The sequence below is a fragment of the Symphalangus syndactylus genome, chromosome 6 (genome assembly GCF_028878055.3).
Source record: "Symphalangus syndactylus isolate Jambi chromosome 6, NHGRI_mSymSyn1-v2.1_pri, whole genome shotgun sequence".
NCBI lineage: Eukaryota > Metazoa > Chordata > Mammalia > Primates > Hylobatidae > Symphalangus > Symphalangus syndactylus.
The window spans coordinates 56,693,456-56,717,651 of record NC_072428.2 but is presented as its reverse complement, the minus strand read 5'-3'; the positions used below and the strand labels follow the sequence as shown (position 1 = coordinate 56,717,651).

Sequence of the window (24,196 nt, the reverse complement as noted above, 5' to 3'; positions counted from 1 at the left end):
AGATACTCAGTGAATATACTTGTTTTATGTATAAATGAATTTAATTAGTTGTGTGCAAAAGGAAACATTTAGGTGATTTTTTTGGCAATGTGTTGAGAAAAACAGAACTGCCTCAATATATTGTTATAATAAATCTTAAAGATGAAATACTATGTAGCCATTAAAAATGATGCTAAAAAGTTTTAAAGGGCATTGATAAAATACTTAAGACATTATGTTATACAAAAAAGCTGTAAGGACTGTGCTGTCCACCATGACCACTAGGAACTGGTTGCTGGAACTTGAAATGTGGTTAGTCTGACTTGAGATGTGCTATAAGTGTAAACTGGATTTAGAAGGCTTAGTATGAAAAAAGAGAATGTAAAAGATTTATTAATAATCTTTAAAATGTTGATTACATGTCTACAAGATATTCTGGATATCTAACTTGGATTTTATTTGAATTAAATAAAATATATTAAAATTAGCTTACCTGTTTATTTTTAGCTTTTTAAAAATGTGACTGCCAGAATACTTAAATTTATATGTATGGCTCATATGATATTTCTATTGACAAGTGTTGGTACAGATGGTAAGATCTGAATTAGAAAAGAAATACAAGGAAAACTTGTAATATAACAGTGATTTTTTGTGCCTGAATTATGGGGCTATTGTTTCCCTTCTGTATATTTTTACAACTTCCAAATTTTATTTATTGAACACATACTATTTTATAATCAAAAGGAGTAAACAGAAATAAAGAAGACCCAAGTAAAAACAATGGGAAAACAGATCTCAATTTGGTTCACAGACTTGGTTGCTGGAGTCGGCGAGAGGCGGCGCCGGGATACCCGAGTGCCTTTCTGTCGCCAGTGGAGGGTTAGTGCACAAAGGACGTTGGCCAGCTGTTCTCCACCCTGACTAGAGGCAGAAAAAAGTGGAAATGGGTGTTAACCGCAGGAGGGGGCCTGTAGGTTAAATATAGGGAAGAATTTCCTGAAGTGAGGGTGTTTAAACTCCAGAATGAGTTATGGAAGAAGCCTGGTCCCCTAAGGTCTTTTAAAATACTACAGATACCCATATGCCTTGTGTGTTCCTGTCTAGAGGCAAGGAGATGACTCGTCAAGGTTCTTCTGAAACAGCTATCTTAGAGAAAATAACTCCAATAAAACTTTCTTTTTCACTTATTTTTGACTAGGCTTAACTTTTCATATTAGGGGTGCCGGCCTGCAAGAAATGCTCTCAAAGGCAAGCCTATCTGATACAGCTACCTTAAGTAGGACTCTTGAGACGTCAAAGACAATGTTATTTGATCTAAATTTAAAAACCAACGTGAGCTAGACAACATGTTTTTTACTTCCCTAGAGGGTCATCTGCCAGATTTCAGTTCTGAATTCAGCATAAGGATGATGGACGGAAAGGAAGAGAGTAGATCTGTTTCTAAAAAGCGAGGCTTTGTAAAGATTTAAATACTGGATACTGCCTCATTTTCAAGAGTGAGTGGTTTGGTGTAAAAGCAGAACTACCATATCATTACTCGATTTTAAGGAAAGTAGATTGGCTCATTTATTCTAAATTTTCATTATTCTCAGTTTACTGAAAAAACATTTTCCTAAAATGTGTCAAAGTTCTTAGGTATTTTCTTCTTCTAATACTTTTATTTAAAGCTATAGCTTGATTCTATTTTCCAAAAGGAATGGAAGACTATATTCGAAATAGGTCAGCAGAAGGACTATCTGGAGATTTTACCACTAAAATGAGATGGCCTCACATAAAGCCACTAGTTACTTCTCCCAACATTAAACACTGGTGTTTGTTAAACACTGAAGTACTCTGGAGAAATATTCTAGCATGCTGTTGAACAGCCAAGGATACTTCTCAGTGCTCTATCCTTACTAAGGTCACTGAAATTGATTCTGTCTCTTTAAAAATGGCTTGCTTGGCCCTAAAACAAAATAAGTCGGCCCAACGTTGCCCTCCATCATTGTAGCAGACTACACACTAATGATGGGCCTCACGTTGTAAGTCCCACATGACGGCGAGAATGAAAAATGTATAGGAATATTCTTGTAAGTCATGTCCTTCAAAATATTTGTCTTATCTAATGATTTAGATTAAAAACTAAACAACTGTCAACTAAGCAACAGCAGGGAAAATCTTACACTTTTGAATCTTTGTCTCCTGAACAATGCTATATGCAGAATAGATACTTAATGAATTGTTAAATGCAAAAACAATACTTAATAATACTTTGCACAGTTCATTTTAGTTTATAAACCACTTTGATGAACATTATCTCATTTGGCCTACAAAAACTATGCTTGGGAAATAGCTTCCCAATAACTGGTGGTATTAACTCCATTTAAAGAACTGATACTCAGCTGGGCGTGGTTGCTCACGCCTGTAATCCCAGCACTTTGGGAGGCCGAGGCGGGTGGATCACGAGGTCAGGAGTTTGAGACCAGCCTGGCCAACATGGTGAAAACCCGTCTCTACTAATTGTGGAATGCTTCCTGGACAAATACTATGGGCAAATACGCTTTAGGCCACTCACCTGACCCATGTGCTTCCTTCAGTGTTCCTGTTTCTTAACCAGTGAGGTTGAAACGTGATCATTTTTGTTTATTTCAGTCTTAAAGTTCTTAAATTCTTCCCAACGTTTTATTACTTTTAGTTTTCTCCCTCTTGGAGGTAACTGAGGTAGAATAAACAACCAGGAATGTTTCCACCAGGCCTGCTGCCTGATTTTGCAGTGTATCTTTCCAGCACTCTGGATTTACTCTGGTAGGTTTCCCTGAGGAAGGTAGGAGGCACTAGAATGGAGGTGGCACAGAGACAGAAGGTCAGGGGAAGGGCAGAGAAGGAAGAGAATGGCCATTACCCAATAATAGGCACTGTGATATGGTAAAAAGAATATGGGATCAGGAGTCAGATAATCTGGGTTTCTGGTCCCAGTTCCATCACTTAGTATCACGTGATCTTGGCAAGGCACTTGGCACACTGAGTCTCAGTTTTCTGGTTTGTAAAATAGTGGTCATTCTTCTTGCCCAGCTACCCTCACAAGGTTCTTGCAAGCTTAAGTAAAAACATAGAAAGTTTTGCAAGTAAGAGATTCTATTATTCGTAACTTCTAACTATGGGTGAGAGTTACCTAAGAAGGCAGGTACCAAAAAAAGTTTGTACGCAAACAGATTTTAGGGTACTTATCTCTAAGGCCTCAGAGTGGTCTTATAAAGGACTTGGGGAAAGTGAGAGGTAGACAGATGGTAAATCTTCTGTACCATTAATGTACAAGAGAGCATGAGCCAAAATATGAACAAGAGCCATATTCTTTTTTTTTTTTTTTTTTTTTGAGAAGGAGTCTCGCTCTTTCACCCAGGCTGGAGTGCAGTGGCGCGATCTCGGCTCACTGCAGGCTCCGCCCCCTGGGGTTCACGCCATTCTCCTGCCTCAGCCTCCCGTGTAGCTGGGACTACAGGCGCCCACCACCTCGCCCGGCTAATTTTTTGTATTTTTAGTAGAGATGGGGTTTCACCGTGTTAGCCAGGATGGTCTCGACCTCCTGACCTCATGATCCGCCCGCCTTGGCCTCCCAAAGTGCTGGGATTACAGGCGTGAGCCACCGTGCCCGGCCGAACAAGAGCCATATTCTATACCTAGCTGTAGGATGACTATAGATGTCAAAGTAAAAACACCTATAGCAAAGGATGCATTTGATTCTAAAAAGATATAGACAGTAACTACGATTCATTTATTCATTACAAAAGCTACTGCTTATTAAGTATTACTAAGTGCCAGGCAGTATGTTAGGTACTTACCTATTTAATTCTTATGACCACACTATTAGGTAGGCACTATTACGCTCATTTTATAGGTAAAGGGATTGAGGCAGGCAGCTTAAACCTGTTTGAGGTCACAGAGAGTAAATGGTGGTGCTGGTATTCAAATTCATAGTCCTAGTCTTTCTACCTAACTGGGCCACTGTTTCTTAACCTACTCTGTCCTATACCCCAATCCTCATGTGGCCAAATTCTTCTTTTGCTCCAGATCCACTCTCCACTGAAATGTCATCTCCTTAGTGAAGGTTTGTCTACACCCCTCGCACTGGGAACTAAAGGGTTTCCTCTGAATGTTCAAAATAACTCTCCCTTATAGCATGTCATACTTTTTACTTTTTTCAGTACATGTTGTTTTGTTCCTATTTCACCACCTTAATTAGACCGTAAGCTCCTTGAACACAAGCTCAAGGAGCATATTCCATGAGTAGAATAGCTCAGATGGCTTCTTCATTCCCTTCTCTAGCCTCCCTGGCTTCCATAATGCCAGGCTGGGACCACAGAGATGAGTAAGACGTGGTCCCCAGTCCCAAGCTGCTCAAAAGCCTAGTGGGTAAGACTCGGCAAAGAAGTGACTCTAAGCTACTGAGGGAATACATACTTATCTCTGTAGCCGCCACTGTGGTGTTGAGTGAGTGAATGAATGAGGTAGGATATGAGCTGGATCTTGAAGTGAGAGCAACATCTGGATAGGGCAGAAGAAGGGGCAGGCTATTCTGGGTAGTGGGAACTTGCCTAAGTAAAGAACGGAGGTCACAAATGAGAGTGCTATGCCTGGGGGTCAGTTGAGAAAGGGCGGGAGAGTGGTGGAGAGACAAAATCGAGGCACTGCCTGAGGACCCGGATGGTGGGGCCCCATCACACAGCCCATTCACAGCAACCTCAGCACATAATCTCTTCAACTCAGTTCTAAACTTATCGTCTTACAGGCAGCCATTAGGCTGCAGCTTGCATGCACATTCTTCAGCACCCACATCAGTGGTGCATGTGCATGTGAATCTGAGTCTCAGATCACTATGTAGGCAATAGTAAAAGAAAACTGGGATGTTTAAATGACATTCTGGTGACTTTTAATCACAGTATTCAAGAGCACAGATTCTAAGCTGAAATTCTGCTTTTCAAAATTGTGTTGCTTGGCAGTTACAAGTAGGTTATAATCTTAGGATGAAAAAATGGGCACTCCTTTTGGAAAGACCTGGCATAAATCACTGAGAGCTGTGCCCTGTGCAACTGTGTTCATAAAAAATGGGGGTTCATTTTAGGATTAACCAGGTCGATCATTCTCATATTAGCTAAGAATTCTGTAATGTGCAAGAAAAAGAATTACTTTATTAAAAGGATTTTTATCACAGCTTTTCTTTACAAAATAAAACAAAACAAGCTGTCACATAACTTTGAAGCTTACCATAAGGAGGAATTCAGTGAATGCACTGATCCTCAGCCAGTATGAAATCCTCAACACCATAAGAACATACAGCAATCTGCCTCCACAGGGACCAATCTGTGAATGGTAACAACCACACAGAAAATGGAAGTGTTTTGCTTTACAAAAGATGTAAGAGCCTCCCTTAGGAACCTGAGTTTTTTTACCCTTTGCCCTAAGGAGCACAGGCTTGAGAGGTAACTCCTCACTCCACGGCTGCTCTCGGAAATTCTCAGATTTCCTCTGAGACTCAAAGTGCTTGCTCTGGCTTTGTTTAGCTTTGTGACTTCCAGCCTGGCTTCCTGCCGTGATCTTTACTTGGAACTGATATGTAGCATTCATTTTGCAGTGCTTTGCATCTACTTTAGTAGCCTATTTTACATTACAGTACCATAAAGTGGCACATTCCTGTTCACTCAGTGTTAATGTGCTTGGCACAGCTGGCACAGAGGGGCATTACATTTATAAATGTATGAGCTTGGAGCTTAATGGGTTTGCTGCATCAGTGCCAGGACACCTAGATTCTAGTTTTATTGCTACAGGTTCATGGGTCAATTATGCCTGGAAAGTCAATTAATTTCTCCGTACCTTAGAACCGAGAGTTGCAGGAAATTACAGTGTTTTAAGAGTGGAAGGGCAGTCAGGTTGCAATGAGGAAGCATTTATATGTAAATAATTTGAGTAAATTGTCTACAGACATCTCAGAAGAGAAGGACCTAATCTCTAAGGTTCCAGTAATTTGTTGTGATTTGTTTCTCATTCCAAATGCTTTTTCATTTCTAATTTTGTATTTGTAATTTTGTATTCTTTTTCTTAAAAAGGATTGCCAAGGAACCACAAGGCCCAGATTCTCCCCATTCTTAAAATGAATTTGCATTCCAGCCAAGGTGCCTATTCATTGCCAATAAAGCTGCTGTGTTCATAAAGCTGCTTTTCTTAAACTATTCCCTCTCTATGAGGCGATGAGATGAGGATGGTGGTAGGAAAGAAGGAAGAGACAGAGCACATTCTACACAGAGGAAGAGTGAGTGCAACCACTCAGACAGGAAAGAGCTTATTCACATGACTACACAGAGGCCAGTGCAGTGACAGGATGTGAGAGCGGAAAGGGGGTGGTATCAGATGAGGCAGAGGCCAAGTAGACTATGGAAGAAAACTTGGATTTCACTCTTGCCACTGAAGCTGAAGAGTGATTAAGATCTAGCCAACATTTAAAAAGATAATTCTGGCTGCTATGGAGAGTGGACAGAGGCAGGACAAGACAGGGAGACAAATTGCACTGGTGTAGCTGTTTGAGTAAGAAAAGGTGGTGGCTTGGACTGGAGTGGCAATAGCAGAGATGGGAAGTGAACAGATTGATATGTATTTTGCAGATAGTGATGACAGGGCTTGCTGATGAATAAGATTAGCTCTGATGTGAGTGAAGAAAAGAAGGGGATCAAGGATGATGCCCTGGTTTGAGCAACTGGGTAGACAGGGTCCCATTAGCAGACAGGAATTATGCTGGTAGAAGGAGGGCTTTAGCTGTGTTGAGGCTGAGATGCTTGTAATACTCCCAGAGGGGCAGAGTCAAGTAGGCCCCTGGCTATCCAGAGTGTGCAGGACAGGTTTACACTGAAAACAAAACTTTGGGAGTCACAAGCATATATGGCTTTCAAAATGATGGGAATGGGTGAGAACACTTAAGAAGAGGGTAGAGAGGAGGCGGAGGAGGAGAGACAAAAAGAGAAGAGAGTAGAGAGTGAAAAAGGGAAGAGGGCCTAAGATGGAGCCATGGAGAAGCTAGAAGCAGGAAAGCCAGGAGAGGGCAGTCCTGTGGAAGACAATAAGGAAGAGTGTTTCAGGAAGGCAGGAATGGCCAGCAAGGCCAGGTGCCACTGAACAGGATAAGGATGAAAAGTGACCTTTGAGTTTGGGTCTATGTTTAGAATTCGGTAGGCACCAAGCTAGATAAAAGGAATTTCAGTATACTCATAGAACTAAAAATCAGACTGGAGTGAGTTAATGAGGAATTGGAAAAACAGAACAGAAACAGACCCGTAAGCATTACAGAAATTAAATCAGTAGTTAAAAATCTACACTCTTCCCAGCAACAAACAAAAAACACTAGTTTTTTTCTAGGTTCCACCATACCTTTAAGATAGAGATACTTCCTCCTGTCTTACATAAACTGTTCTGGAGAATAGAAAAGAAGGTAAAGATCCTCAATTTATTTTATGAAGCTCTTATAACCTCATCATGTTTGGTCAATTCTAACCAAAATCAGACAAGGATTTTATGTGAAAGAAAAACTGTAGGCCAGTCTCATTTCAGTTTGCAGATGGAGACATTCTAAAATATTAGCCAAGGAATCTAATAATGTAGGAAAAAATACTACATCATGACCAGGAGGCAAAGATGGTTTAACATTAGAAAAATGTAGTGTTACCTCAATAGATTCAGAATAAACATGGTAAAATTCAAAATACACACATTCATGATTAAAAAACAACTCTTAGTAAGCTGAAAATAGAAAAATTCTTCCTTTTGCTAATGCAGGATATCTACCCAAATCTACAATAAATCTAATACTTAATGGTGAAAAAGTCCTGACCCCCTGACCTATCCCTTTGAAGTCAGAAGACAAGGATATCCACTATCACTGCTCCTGTTCTGTAACAAAACATAGTAAGACAAGAAAAAGTAATGAAGTTATAAAACTAGAAACAATACCGTTATTCACTAAAAATATGATTGTATACACAAAAAATCCAAGAGAATCGAAACAAACTATTGTAACTAATGTTAGCCAGAACACACTCTCAAAATACTAAAAATCAGTGCTATTCCTGTACACCAGCCAGAAAATGTTAACTATTATAATAAAAACATTTACAACAGCAACCAAAACTGTAAGCTAATAGGACTAAGTATATCTAATAAAAGATGCATAGACTTTTATGTAGAAAATTATAAACCTCATGGAGGTATGTTTTAAAAAAGCAAGCGATATAACATGTTCATAGTTAGGAAGACCCAATGTCATAAAGCTGTGAAATCACTCAAAGACTCAAGTCAAGAAAAGCCAAGAGTTTTGAAGAAGAGCCTTTCCTAACAGATATTTCCCTAACAGATATGGAGGTTAGCTTTTCCCTAACAGATATCAAGAAAGTTGGAGGTATTTTCCTTTTCTGTTCCTATGAAGGAACATGGCTTAGGAGTTAACACTCTTGGCTCTCTCCATCCTCTCACTCTCTCAGAGGAGGAGGGACTTTTCTGACTGGTGAATTTAGAGGGCAAAATAGCAACTGGGTATTCTTGGCTCAGCCCTATCTGGGCTCCTGCAGAGAAGTCACCTGATCACTGTCTGCCAATGTAGTAAAGGGCCTGCCTCTGTAGGGAAAGCCTGTGGCTCTCCAGTTTACATTGTGATTATGAAGATAAGTTTAATTTTGAGTGATATCTTTGCAAGCCTGTTTTATTTCAGATCTAGAGCCCATTTTCCAAGTAGCTTTATCAATAGTAAAATGGACATTTTGATTTTTATTTCATCCTCAAATCTCGACAACACTTTTAGAAATTACATCTTACAATAATTAAAAATGTCATACTAATCGATGGCTAGCCAAATAAAGCAACAGAACAGAATAAGGAGCCTGGAAATGGATCTCTATGGATAAGTGAACTTGGTTTACAAAAGAGATGCCATTATCATCAGTGGAGAAAAGACAGACACTTCAGTAAATGGTTCAGGGACAATCTGCTATCTGTACTGAGCAAGATTCATTTAGTGTGATTAATTAGTGTTGTAGGTTGCCAATTTTCTCATTATTTTAGGTTATTTACCATTGTGTTAGAAAACCTCTTCATGAATTCTGTGCTTGTTTCCAACTGGACCACAAATCTCTTGGGGACAGGGCTTGAGCCTTCTCGTTTCTCTCTAAAGCACCTATCACAGAGCTTTACACAGAGACAAGCTAAATAAATACCTGCTAGCTCACTTTTATTATTATTATTACTTTACATTAAAACTTAATTCCTCTCTCATATTCCTGAAGGCATCCGGGTCCATATCAACACCAAGCTTTAACAATTATTTTGATGTTTTGAGTGGAATTCTTTAAACAGTTGTGTATGTGCTTAACAGGAGTCCTATCTAAGACCAGACATCTGGAACTTGCCGTTTTGAAAATCAAAGTAAAGACCAACCACAGTTTTTTTACTTTTCTGAAGGCACATCGGCAGCACAAATCAAATTTCAGAGAGGTAGAATTTCAAATCCACACAGCAGATGATGAGAAAAATACCTGGAATCAGAAGCCAGTGCTGCCCCCAGCTGTCTAACTCTACAGGCCTGCTTTCCAGGCACATGATTTTGTAAGTTACTGCCCACTACCCAAGGATTCAAACTTCAAGAATTACTAAATGGATACAGCCAACAGCTTTCCATTTAAGTCAAGTGAATGAATCTAATGTCTTCTTTGTACCAGACTTCCCCTCTCTCCTTCTCTTTTTAAAAGGTCCATGTCTATCCTGACGGAGCACTTTCAGCAGCAGCTTGCCCTCACGGTTTAACAGGTACTGACACCACATACAAGAAACATTTCAGAACGTACCTACTGGTCTCAAACTAAGTCCTGACCCCCTGACCTATTCCTTATCTGCTTTCTTCCTTTAATGCTCACAGCCATGGTCCTGATGCTCATTCCATAATCAGGCCCTTCACCTGTTCTTTGGAAAGGTCCAAGGGGCTCTGGGTCTCCCTTACCATGAATCATACTGGCTGTCTTCCAGTTTGTCTCAGCAATGCCCTCAAGGGCTCCTTGCTCAGCCACCTTCCCAAAGTTCAAGCAATATCCCCTTGGCCCCTCCTCCCTCCAAGGGGGCTACATCCTCCTTAGCCAGACGGGAGCTTAGATCTCCCCAAGTGTGATGGAGCCTTTCATTTTCCTCCGGTATCTCATTACAGAAGAAAACTCAGAGGCAAGTGTGGAGCAATGTGGAAGTCAGAAAAGATTTTCAGGATCATTATCCACATTACAGTTTCTGGTTATCAGAGATAAAGGTACTCACCACCTGACCATTAGTCCATGCTCCATGAAGTTTTTCAGGTTGGGAAGGGTTTGCCGCAAGTCTGGAGTCCCTAGTCCATGTTGATATCTTAGCTGTGAAGGTGAAAAAACAGAATTAAAGATATTTTGGCAGATTATAAGCTTCGGAAAAATGAACCACCAAACAAGTTTTTTTTTGAACTCTAAAAGAGGAAATGCAAATGTTTGATACTATTATCAGCCTCACAGTACTGTCCACTTACTGGGTATTTGACATATAGATAAGCACGTGTATGAATATGCACACCCACTTAAATTACAATGGTATTTAAGGTAGCCTCTTCATCTACTTACTGTTCTCTTGCCCCCTAAACTTAGAGAAGACTAAGAGTGACCAACTGTGGAATCAGGATATTTCAAAGACCCCTGTATCTAGCCTTCTTTTCTACCCCCAGACCCTGGTAGTGTTTGCTAGCACCAACTCCAGGGACATATACCAGAAAACCAGTGTTTCTTTTTAGATATTGCCAGCTTCCATTCAGCCCTCCCCTTTGTATAAACAAGGGTAAGGACCATCTTGTATTCATCTCTGATTCCAATAGTGTCTGGCATAGTGCTGGTACTTAGTCAATGCTTATTAAACAAATACATTGCAACTCACTTTTGACAGAGGCTGTGCTCTGTATTTCTCTTGAGTCTCTAATGTTCCTCTTTGTCCAGACCAGAGCACATAGCTGGAGAGGTGGTATAGGGAAATTGCTGGCTTGTGGGCTAGATCTGCCCTTTGTTTGATTTATTTCTGCTAGAGGCCAATTTTCTAAAATTAAGTGTCTTTTGGAGTACTTTGGATAACTTGTTAATGGTTTTCATCTGTCTGTTCTTCATTTCCTTTCACTGTGTCTCTGAATATCACCATTTGTTTCCGTAACTGACCATAACGGAGAGCCCAGGTAAGTGGATATGCATATTCACACACATGCTCATCCACACATCAAACACACAGTAAGTGGACAACACAGCTCTGCAAAAATGTGTTTTTCAAATGACATATTACACATGAAGAAAGTTTATAGACTTTATAAAATGTATGTCGGTGTACAAATGTGAAGGGGCATCAGTCTTAAGGTTTAACTCTTTTAGCACTTAAATTTAAGAGTGGCTAAGTCAAACTTTTAAATATATCCCTCTCTTAAAAAATAAAACCACAAATCATGTGAACAGAAAGCAGGCCTTCAGAGTTAGACAACAGGGGGTATAAATAAACACCTACTATAAACAGTCAGTTTTCTTTTGTTTGATTCTAGTATTCAACTGATTTTTCTCTGCTTGAGTGATACTTAGAGAAAGAGTTTACTCTCACTGATTCTGGGCTTTTTAAGAAAAACCTCCAAACGTAACCGGGTCTCCTGAATGGTTTGAATGGATACACACATAAAGTAAGGAGGTAGAAACATACAATGTTAAAACTAAAAGGTATCTTGAATATTATTTCAGCCAATCCTTTTCTTTTGCAGATGGGAAAACTGAACCCCAGAAAGGGGAAGTAAATTATCCAGGGCCACATGGTTCAATGGCAAAGATATTATCAGCCAGGGCCTCTTTTTCACAAACCATGCTACTCTCTACCATCTACCCCAAAGTCTGAGACGAAAACTGGTAACAATACTTGAGAAAGCAGAAGGAAAATGGTTTTTTCCTTTTTCAAACCTAGCTTGGTGACCTAAATCACCTCCTGAGATTTGCTGACCTTGAATTATAAGATCTACCCCATATTAAATGACATCATTTCTTGTATTAATATAAATGCATTTTTCCATACATTGATAAAAGCAAAATGGCTGATATCCCAACATGACATTCCTGAATTCATTGTTTCAATAAGAAGTGAAATCGTTTACACATGGCATGGAAATTTTACCTGTGATTCATACTGAAAAATATTAAACATCAGGGAAAAAAAAAAAACTTACTGAAATAACACTAAGCTATGTGTCTCCAAGTGAGTGCACAGACAACTGCCTGCCCCAGGTTCCACAATGGAAGATGGGTGTTGAACTGTTTTCAGAGACCACAGTGAAAATTTCTCTCCAAGTCTGATTTTAACCAAAAAAAGAAAAATGTGGGAATTTCAAGCCTCTGTCTGGGTCTTAACTCTCCATTTGCTGCATAGTACTATTTTTTTTTTAATCATAGAATCTTTGAATTTTACAGCTTAAAGAGACCCTGGAGATGATCTTTCCAACCTTCTTCCTCTTATAAATGAAGAAACTAAGGCCCAGGAAGACAAGAGCATCCTGTCCAAAGTCACAGGGATGATAAGGGACAAAGCCAAGGCTAGAACCGCTTAATAACAGCTCCAAATTCTACCATATTACCCTTTTAATTTTCCACATAGGGAACTCAAAAATAAATGCATACATAACACATATTATTAATAAAGTATAAGTACAGTTTAACAAGTAAACCACTATAAGATTTATAATGAAAAAAAAAAAGCAGTTCTCTGCTCTACTATCTACCCCAAACTCTGAGAACACCTTTTAGCTGTTTCTTCTTTACCTCATATTTCTGAATAATATGCTTATATTAAGATTTCTTAGTCTCCCTTCCCCTCCAGTTAGAGACATCATCTACTATGCTCCCACCATGGAAGATGAGAATTTAGCACTCTTACACCAATTTGCTCTCACACAAACATTTTATCCCCTTTCCCATACATACATTATCTACTGGCTTTTTCTTAAAGAATATGAGAACTTGACTCTACTCTCCCACACATAGTTCCCTTCCACATCTTCTCAATACATTCAACATCACATTTTAAATTAAATCAGTATTTACTGTTTACCTCATTATACCTACATAAATACTGTTCACTGCTGAGCCATGTAATGTATTATTCCTTTCTTGTACTTTTTTGTTTCACTGGAAGTGATAACTGCCATTTTTTCCATCAGTTGAGCTTTTCTATGTACTTGTCACTAGATACTCCCCAAACTCTGACAAAAATGTTAAAACTGGCCAGGCGTGGTGGCTCACTCCTGCAATCCCAGCACTTTGGGAAGCCGAGGTGGGTGGAGTTTCAGACCAGTCTGGGCAACATGGTGAAACACTATCTCTACCAAAAATACAAAAAATTATCCGGGCATGGTGGTGCATGCCTGTGGTCCCAGCTACTCAGGAGGCTGAGGTGGGAGGATCGCTTGAGCCTGGGAGGTTGAGGCTGCAGTGAGCTGAGATTGTGCCACTGCACTCCAGCCTGGGTGACAAGAGTGAGACCCTGTCTCAAAAAAAAAAATAATAAATAAAAAAATAAAGAAAAGAGAAAAGAAATAAAATAACCTTAAAACTCTTCTCAATCTAACTAAACACACCATAAAATTGATCAAGTCCATTTTGCTCTTAGAGATATATTTCCTGAAGCCTCCTCTCTCTGCTTCAACCTGAACTGGCTGCTAGCTAGGCCTGCTGCATTATCTTCCTACAGGCTTCTTTAGCCATCATGCTGGAAATTCTGTTTACTTTTCTCCTGTGCTGAAGCTGTTATTTCCTAGATTGTCTTCTTTCTTGATCTACTGCCTCATCTTGGTGGAGCGTATCCTGTAATATCTTTCTGGGAAAGGATAGCGTGGGAGGTAACTTTTATGACATGCTGAATATTTGAAAATATAACTATTCCATTCTTATACTTGAATGATAGTTTGCCTAGGTATAGAATTCAAGGCTGCAAATACTTTTTCTTAGGTAGTTCCAAAGATTTCTTCACTGCCATTTAGCTTTTCACGTGGTGAATGAGAAACCTGTTAACATTCTGGTTCCTGATCCTTTGAATGTAAGCTGATTCTTCTCTCTGGAAGCTTTTAGGACTTTCTTCTTCAACCTTAGTACTCTGAAATTTCATAGTGACAAGCCTTCATTTCCATCTTTCATTCATCATTTTCAGTCTGTTTTCATTCCCTGGGCCGAGCACTTAGTACATCCTTTCAATATGAATACTCTTAATTGCCTAATTCTGATCATTTTCTCCTATTATTATTATTTTGTCTCCTCCTCCTTCTTCATTTTACCCTCTGGATTTTTTTTTTTACTTTATTTTAGACTTTTTTTTTAAATATTAGAGGCTTTCCTTTAATGTCTAGTAATCTTTGGCTGTTAGTTTATCTTTACAGGTGAGACTGTGAGACTTTAAAAAGCTGTGAAGAAGTCGGTGCATTGGCAGTGCTTGATGACTGGCTGTGGGGGAGGGTTCACTGCAGAATGAGCGGATGGAAATCCAGCCTTTCCACGGGGAAAGGTTAGTACTACAGCCCTAGTACTTTTCATTGCTGCCTCTGTTTTTTCCCCAGAAAGAATCCTCCAATCTTCCGTCTTGAGGCATAATCTGGATCTTATTAGGGGAATAAAGTTGGAAAAGGCAGTTGGGGAACTCTGTGTTGGTATGTTATACTTTCACGTAATCACCTTTTGGTAAGGCACCTTCCTTCTTGTTCCCAGTATATCAAGCAGTTTAGGTTCAGAGCTTCTTGGGCTCAATCTTTTTCAGCAAGTAAACCTTCATTTTCCCACTAGGGCATGTGGGAACATAGTTATTGGCTACACAGAGTGGGAAAAGTGAACTGGGAGTGTGTTACTTCTCTTTCTATAGACTGTCAATCTACCCTCCTATGTTTAGATCTATATATTGTCCCTAAATTTCATGAGGTACTCGGTACCACCACATCCTTCTGGAGTCTGTGGTTTGGATTATGTTGCTTCTTAAAGGCTTCTGCCAAGTCAGTTTATCACTCATTCGTTTACTTGCAATTTTCTAAATTTTCTTGGTCTTGTCTATTCTTTTCATCCTTGTGAATTTAAAATTTTAAAATTATTTAACCTTATTAGTAGCATTTTAGTAGAGGAGTGACGTAAACAAACATATTCAGACAGGTAGACTGCTTGAGGTGAGGAGTTCGAGACCAGCCTAGCCAACATGGTGAGACCCCATCTCTACTAAAAATACAAAAATTAGCCAGGTGTGGTGGTGTGCACCTCCCAGCTACTCGGGAGGCTGAGGCATGAGAATCACTTGAACCTGGGAGGTGGAGGTTGCAGTCAGCCGAGATTGTGCTACTGCACTCCAGCCTGGGTAACGGAGACTCTGTCTCCAAGCAAACAAACAAATAAAAGTCTCATATATATATGGGATTTTATACATAAAAAACCAGCTTTTCAATATTGGCTAACAACTCTTCTGATAGCTTTTTACACAGTACTCACTACTCTGGCAGAAGGCTCTTTCTTGTCTCTATGTCTCTCTCTAGGCATCCTATATCTCATGTCTTATCTATTCTCAAAGAACCAACAGAAGTTCCATTTTCCATTGGAAGCTCTCTGATTACTGTAGGTAAGTGGGCATTTTACCCTTGACCCTAAACTCCTCCCCATGCCACTTTTCCATTTGTTCTTTTTGGAAAGCCTTAACTGACTGGATAGGTACTTGATAAATACTTGTTAATTAACGAGTTAAATTAATACAGGATAGGAAGAAATGAGAGGCATCACGACACAGTAGAACAGGCTTAAATGCAGAAGAGCTGGGTTTGAATACCAGTACTGTCACTTACTAGTTGTTTGACCTTGAATAAGTCACTTCTCTGAGATTCCATTTCCTTACTTGTAAAATGGGGATGTTGCCTGCCTTGCAGAGCTGTTGTAAAATTTAAATAGGATAAAGTATATAGACTGTCCAAAATAATATCTGGTACATCATAAGTGCTCAATATAAAATACCTGTTATCATTACTAATACATATATATATATATACATGTACCAGATATATATGTATCTCTATCTATCTATCTATCTATCTATCTATCTATCTATCTATCTATATATATTCTCCACATTATCATTGTCACAGTATCTACCACTAGGCTGGGCATAAAGCCGGTGTACAATAATGGCTTACCACTTAACTACTAAGAATGGGGGGCAGAAAAGGAAGAAGGAAAGAGTTACTTCAAATCAAAGGAAAATCTTAGGTACACTGTTCACTTTTTTAAATGCTAATTTTCATTAAGCTTCTGACTGCATGCACTACAGAGAAGCAGGAATAAACACACACATGTCAATATCTTTAAAATAATTATATAGTGAAATGGAAAGACTGATACATGATGTGAGTGGTCAGGGGATCTGGTGAAAGACCCAGCTCTGCTGTATAGTCACGCAAACTCCTTCCTTGCTTGGGCTAGTCAAATGATTTTCAAACTTTTTAAAGTTCAATAATCTTCAACAAGTTAACTCCCTGATAAGATATTAGTAAAAATAGAAAGGAAAAGAAGGAACCAGGTCAAGGAGGAAAGGATAAGGATAGTGAAAGGGGAGAAATAACTACATTTACTAAGTCTCTACACGTCCTATTCATTCATTCAGCAAATATTTATTGAGTGTCCACTAGGCTAGGCAATGTGAATCAGCTCTCTGTCTTTAGAATGAGAGGCCTGGACTCACAGCCTATTCTCACCATATAATGTGTGTAACTTTGAGCAAGTTACATAACCAATCTATGCCTTGTCTATAAAACAGGACCAACAATATTTATCTCATAAGATAGTTGTAAGAGTTCAATTAGAATTTTTATAGAGAATAGAAGTTCCTGAGGCCTGACTTTTACAGGGTAGTCATTACAACTGCTGAGGGCTAAGAGTGCTAAGCTGAAGAGTTCAACTTTATCTTGCTGGTTAGCAGTAAGAACCTACTCCAGGGTTTTAAGCAAGAGAGTGAATGAGGGAAACAACTGCAAAGGCAGCTACGGACAGGCTAAAAGACTGAAGTACTCTTGTCTCTAAGAAATCTTACTTCAGGTTCCATCAACACCTGCCCTCACCAACTATTATCAATTCCACGCTTCCCTAAACATCATGGCTCCTTCTGCTCTCATTTTTGATTGCGGAGGGCAGATGCCAAGAAAACCAGGCAAATAAAATATTGCGTTGGGTCTGTCTAACTGCCTCAAATTAGCCTCTGAAATAAACACCTTTTGTAAAAACTTCCTACTGCACCGCCACCACCAAAAGAGTCTAAGCAGTCCTTAAGTGGAATTTTGGTTTCAATTAGTTTGAATTTCAGCTTTACTTTGATTGATTTAGGACTCCATGGGGGCAATTAAGATTTTGTTCAACTCTATGGCTAGTAGGCAACCAAGATGAAAATTGCACTTAGATAATAAGTTAGATGGGAAGTGGGGAGAAACAATGTTCAGTGGTTTCCCTGGAAAAATTAACAAACTGCATTGTCTGGTAGCAAAAGATAATCCCTATGCTAAAAAAAAAACAAACAAACCAGGAAGAGCTGGCTTTATAGTTACTGGAACAAGCAAAAAAAACCCCAAGCAACAAGTACATTCAGACCACAACAGACAACTACGGCCATGTCAATTCCATTAACTATCTATGTTCTCTCTGTTTTCCTCTCCTATACCCCCTTTTTGTATAAAAATATAGTGTTTTTCCAAAGCCACATGCTGCTTTCTTCTCAAATCACTCTACATCCACTTTGCGTTTCATCAAATAAGACAGATCAACTATGACGTTAGAGATCTTGCAGTTGGAATTAACTAGTTCATGCAGCTTGATAAAAGTTGCTCCATTGATGAGGGAAGATCACTTGCAGCTCTGGAGATCATATTTAAAATGTAGTATGATTTTACTGCTGAGAAATAAATGCTGTGTTCTTGCACCCAGTAAGCATTCTCCTATTGAGCTGAGAGGTTTCATTTAATATCAAAGTGCTCAATTTTATTTTTATTTTTTAAACACAATTTTTCCAGGCCAGGAAAGCCTCTGGGGATTCAGGAATCATTGTGTCATTTGGGTTTTGGCACAGGAGAAATGCAGTTTAGACAACACACACACATGTCCCCACCCTTCCAAACTGTATTCATCCACACAAAGCCACTTATTCCCTGACTTATTAGTTCCATATGTGGCCTGAGCTAAGCTGCATGATATGTTTGATACAAACCGTGTGTTATCGTGAGGGAATGTGGATTAATACAATGCTTCAAAAAAGGTTACTAAAAGATCAACACTTTCGTGATGGGATTACAATGAATCTGACTACAAAGAGAAATGGTCTGGAGAAACTGAAAATATGAAAAGAAAAATGCACATATGCATCAAAGATTTAACTTTAGAGATTTGCCTTATGTAGGCAAATATCTCTGTGGAACTAGTTACCAGTATTTCAATCCATTTTTAAGTACTACTAAGTTTCACTGACATGAAAAGAACTAGATTACGCGCTTGAAAAAAAAAGAGTACCACCATGTCAAAAACAAAATCTGCCTTCCTAGAAGAAAATGCAATTCTTTCAAGACATGGAAAAGCTACTTAAAGAATATTTAATATGAGCAATAATATTGTTTCTTACAGTGAGTCATTGCAATATATACCTCTAAGGAAAAATATAAAAACTCGATTATAGGCCTCTGGTTGCAAGAACAACCTAAGTACTTTTCCAATCCCATCTATAAACACGTGCCAGTCTTTTCCAAAATAGATATGTTATAACGTAAACACTGGACACAGCTCAGGTGTACTATTCTGAGGACTGAAGCCTAGAAGTCAAAACTAGAAGCTTTAAAGTCTAGTAATTGAAAAAGCTTTTTTCATTTCTCCTTCCAGTCACACTATCAACTGCTTTCAGAATCATGGAATTAATACTAGAGCTGAATGGCACCTCTGAAGAAAGTGAGAGGTTAAATGGCCTAAGGTTGAACAGGTTGAGTCCAGGGACCAGAATCCAAGTCTGCCAAGTTCTACCCCTACAGGCTCTTTTCTTTATATCATATGTTGCTTTATTGTATTCACAAGGCACAGATTATATCTGAGTTAAATTTACCATTATAAAATCTGCCATATTAAAAATATATCAATTAAGATGGTCCTTTGCTTTGGAATCTTACATTGGCCAGAAAGCAACCAGAAGCACTATTAAACTCACGCAACTCTGGAGTCAACCTGTTAGTGCAATCTCTATCACTTCCAATCCTTGTGAGTTGCTAAAGAGGATTAGTAATGCATATTGCAAATAAACAATCAAAGTAAAACTGCAAATTTGTCAAAAGCAGGTAAATCACGACCTTGGATGCAACTGCAATCAGTTTTAATCAGTGATCATCAAACAAGGGCTATGTTCTCTGGAGGCTAAAGGCTATATAAGTCCATTAATGTAGATATTCACGCTGTTCAGCAGGTCCAGCAGGCCCAACTTCGCTCCTTGCCCTCATGTTGATAGTCCAGTGTACCTCGATTTACCCCAAAATACCGTGTATTGACCTCTGGCCCAATCTGGATCTTTGATTCCCTTCACAGCTAAACCTTACTCTCTAAACTGATCAAATTTCACATTTCTGAGGCTGGGTACGGTGGCTCACGCCTGTAATCCCAGCACTTTGGGAGGCCGAGGCAGGTGGATCACCAGCTGGAGACCAGCCTGGCCAACATGGTAAAACTCTGTCTCTACTAAAAATACAAAAAAATTAGCCAGGCATGGTGGTGTGGGCCTGTAATCCCAGCTACTTGGGAGGCTAAGGCAAGAGAATTGCTTGAGCCTGAGAGGTGGAGGTTGCAGTGAGCTGAAATTGCACCACTGCACTCCAGTCTGGGCAACAGAGCGGGATTCCATCTCAAAAAAAAAAAAAAAAAAAGGCATTTCTGCTTCCAACTTATTGACTTTGATGCAATCTTGGTGCAAAGAACTATACACTCAGATCAAGATCACAGTCTAATAGAACAGAGACAGTTTTCCAGAACATTGTAGAAATGGAATCATAGAGTATTTAGCCTGTTGTGTCTGCCTTCTTTCACATATGAGATTCATCCAGGTTGCTATATGTGTGAGTAGTCTGGTCCTTTTTACTGCTGAGTAGTATTCTATTGTATGGATGTACCACAAATGATTTATCTATATGCCAGTTGAGGGACATCTGGGTCGTTTCTCATTTTCATTATTAAGAATTAAGTTGCTATAAGTATGTGGACATAGGTTTTTAATTAGACTTATATTTTTGTTTCTCTTGGACCAATACCTAGGAGTGGAATTGCTGGGTTGAATGGCAGATACACCTTTAACTTTATTTTTAAAATGCGAACTACTTTCCAAAGTGATTATATAAGTTTTTCATTCTCAGCAGCAATGTATGAGTGTTTCAGTTGCTGTGTACTGTCATCAGCACTTGATACTGTGTTTTAAAACTTTAGCCATTCTAGCAGTTGTATACTAGTGTCTCAATGATGTTTATTTTATTTATTTATTTTTTGTTTTTGAGACAGGGTGTCATTCTATCACTCAGGCTGGAGTGCAGTGGTGTGACCACAGCTCACTGCAGCCTTGACCTCAGGCTCAGGTGATCCTCTCTTCTCAGCCTTCTGAGTAGTTGGGACTACAGGCATGTGCCACCATGCCCAGCTAATTTTTTGTATTTTTTTGTAGAGACAGTGTTTTGCCATGTTGCCCAGGCTGGTCTCGAATCCCTGGACTCAAGCCATCTGCCTGCCTTGGTCTTCCAAAGTGCTGGGATTACAGGTGTAAGCCATAGCACTTGGCCTCATTGTGGTTTTAATTTGCATGTTCCTAATGACTAATAATATTGAGCTTTTTATTTTTTTAAGACAAGGTATCGCTTTGTCACCCAGACTGGAGTGCAGTGGCAGAAACACAGCTCACTGCAGCCTTGACCTCCTGGGCTCAAGTTATCCTCTCACTTCAGCCTCCCAAGTAGCTGGGACTACAGGTGTGCACCACCACGTCTGGCTAATTTTTGTATTTTTAGTAGAAACAGGGGTTTGGCCATGTTGCCCAAGCGGAGCACTTTTTTCATATGTTTATTTGCCATCTGCATCTCTACTGGCCCTCCCACAGTTTCTGTGATCTATCTAATGGTAAATGTGAGGTACCTCTGATGAATACTTAACACATCTGATTTGTACCCTCTGATTAATCTTAATACCTTCTAATTAGCAACCCTCTAACTGATACCATTTCTGCCTCATCTAGCTAGAGTATATTCTGTTTACTGCAGTAACACAATCTTACAAGCAATGGGTAGCTACAGGGAGTTCCTATGTATGGAAAACACAAATGAAAATGTTATTATAAGTGCAGGGATTCTTTGCAAAAATTCAAATAAATCTACATATCAGTTTTACTGAAATGAAAAAATGCACTTAAATCTGTTGCTATAAATTGGATTACATAAGAAACATACAGGCCCATTCTGGTACCTCCCCAGCCACGTATAGTGACCACAAATACCCGACATGATCATTAGAAGAAATTACTTAATTCAACAAGTAATAATTACTGAATTGTGTGCATGTATATGTGTGGTGGTGACGATAATGGCAGAAATGGAGATACATGCATGGCACTGTTTGTAACAGGGGAAATTTGGAAATAATCTAAATATATGTTAGGCTTTTGTCCAGGTTCTATGATGGAATAATGATGGTGCTAATGATAATGAAAATAGTGCTACAGCTGTTAATGTGTTTATTTAGTGATTAGTTATGTGCCAGGAATCAATGCTAAGCATTTTATGTTATATTATTTCATTGAGTCCTCACTACAACACTATCATGGTTAAAGAAACCGTGACTTACAGACAGAATTAAATGATACAGTTTGAATGTGCCTGAACTCAGGCACTTTGGTTGAATTCTAGGTTTGTCTGAATCACAGCACTTTGAACTCGTAACCACTTAAGAACGTTGATGACAACGGTGATATCAATAGCAGCTATTCTTTTTCTCAACCTGCAATCTGTGCAAGGCATGGAACTAGACTGTTTACTTATGTAATTTCATTTAATCTTCATAGTAACCCTAAAGGTAGGTGGTGGAATTCCTGCTCTACATATGACAAAGTTTAAAAGGTGGAAGGAGTTGCCTGAAATTCCCCAGGTAGAAAATAAAGGAGTTGGGATTTGAATTCAACTCTGATAGTTTACACTGCAGCACACAGTCTAAATATTGCATATAAGTTGTTTAGAAAAGATTTTGTTTTCTTTTTCCTCATTTACTCCAATAATCATAAAGGAGATCCTCAAGTCTTTTTTTTTTAATCACAGAAACCCATTACTTCTCTTGATTTCAGAAATTTGACAATAGTTACATCTCTGTTTAGTTACTGTTCAGCTAAGCTATACATATTTAGTCTTTTAAAATCGTTGTTTCTAAGTTAATCCCTACAGCCTCTTAATCATTCTTTGTGTCTCAGAACTCCCTCCAGTTTTCCTTAAAGAATCTGGTAATGAGGTGCCTTAAATGGAACACAGTTTTCCAGAATGCTCTTTTCTCTCATTAATGATTGTCCCCTAAAATATTAATTTTACTATAATAGCTACTTCATGCCTTTTAAGTTTTCTGTGGAATTCCTCTGACCTCACTTGAATTGCAATAGAGTCCAAACCCATGAGTCCACTGTTTAGTCTCTCTGGTTGATCATAAATAAATGTAGCTTCAAAAAAAAAAAAAACCAAAACAGCAATGACCTTTCAAGTGCACATTGCTACATTGCTCCTCACAGTTTGTTTTCAAATAATGTAATAATTGTTTTCTCTCACAATTCATTTAACAAAAAGTAATGAATTCATTAGATATGTAATAAATATTTACTACGTGAAACCTGTGATTGGGTATCACAAAATGACTCAGCCATGAATACTACCCTGAAGGAGGTTACCTCCTCATACAGTGTGGAAAAAGTTTGATGGGTGGGAGTAGTAGGCAGAATTTTAAGATGGCCCCCATGACCTTCACCCCCTGGTGTTAATTCCTTGATAATTTTATGTTTACAGCAAAGGGAGATTATTTTGGTGGGACAGTCTAATCACACAAACTCTTTACAAGCAGAGGTTTCTCTGGCTGGCAGCAGAAGACAGAGAGAGAGATTCAAAGTATGAGAAGGGTTTGATGGGACATTATTGGTCTGAAGATGGAGGGTCATGTAAGAAGAAATGTGGATAGCTTCTAGGAGCAGAGTGGCCCCTGGCTGAAGGCCAGCAAGTAAATGGGAACTTCAGACCTACAGCTGCAAGGAACTGAATTCTGCCAACAATTTAGATGAGCTTGGAAGTGGATTATTGCCAAGAAACTCCAGATAAGAGCTCAGCCTAGCCAACACGTTGATTCTGGCCTTGTGAGACCCCGAGCAGAGAAACCAGCTGAGCCCACTCAGACTTCTGACCTGCAGATCTGTGAGATAAAAATGGATATTGCAGAAAAGGCTTTTGATAAAATTCAACATCCCTTCATGATAAAAACTCTCAACAAACTAGGTATTGAAGGAACATACCTCAAAATAATAAGAGCCATCTACGACAAACCTACAGTCAACATCATACTTAATGGGCAAAAGCTGAAGGCATTTCCCAAGAAAACCAGCAGGAGACAAGGATCCCCTCTCTCACCACTCCTATTTGACATAGTATTGGAAGTCCTGGCCAGAGCAATTGGGCAAGAGAAATAAATAAAGGGCATCCTAACAGAAAGAGAGGAAGTCAAACTCTCCCTGTTTGCAGATGACAAGATTCTATATCTACTAAACCTCACAGTCTTGGCCCCAAAGCTCCTTAAGCTGATAAACAACTTCAGCAAAGTTTCAGGATACAAAATCAGCATACAAAAATCACTAGCATTCCCAACAACAGCCAAACCAAGAGCTAAATCAGGAACATAATCCCATTCACAATTGCCACAAAAAGAATAAAATGCCTAGGAATATAGCTAACCAAGGAGGTCAAAGATCTCTACTAGGAGAATTAAAAAACACTGCTCAAAGGAATCAAGATGACGCAAATGGAGAAATATTCCATGCTCATGAATTGAAAGAAGCAATATCATTAAAATGGCCACATTGCCTAAAGCAATTTATAGATTTAATG

General features: G+C 39.0%; 1 protein-coding gene across 5 annotated transcripts in view; it reads right to left on the bottom strand.

Moving 5' to 3' along the window:
* UVRAG (UV radiation resistance associated) overlaps positions 1-24,196 on the bottom strand; it is a 334,573-nt gene that overhangs the window by 15,816 nt on the left and 294,561 nt on the right. For all 5 annotated transcript variants that reach the window (XM_055282980.2, XM_055282979.2, XM_055282981.2 and 2 more), the window contains one exon: positions 10,291-10,382. In XM_055282980.2, the coding sequence (XP_055138955.1) occupies positions 10,291-10,382 (92 nt within the window). The remainder of the gene's footprint in view (positions 1-10,290; positions 10,383-24,196) is intronic.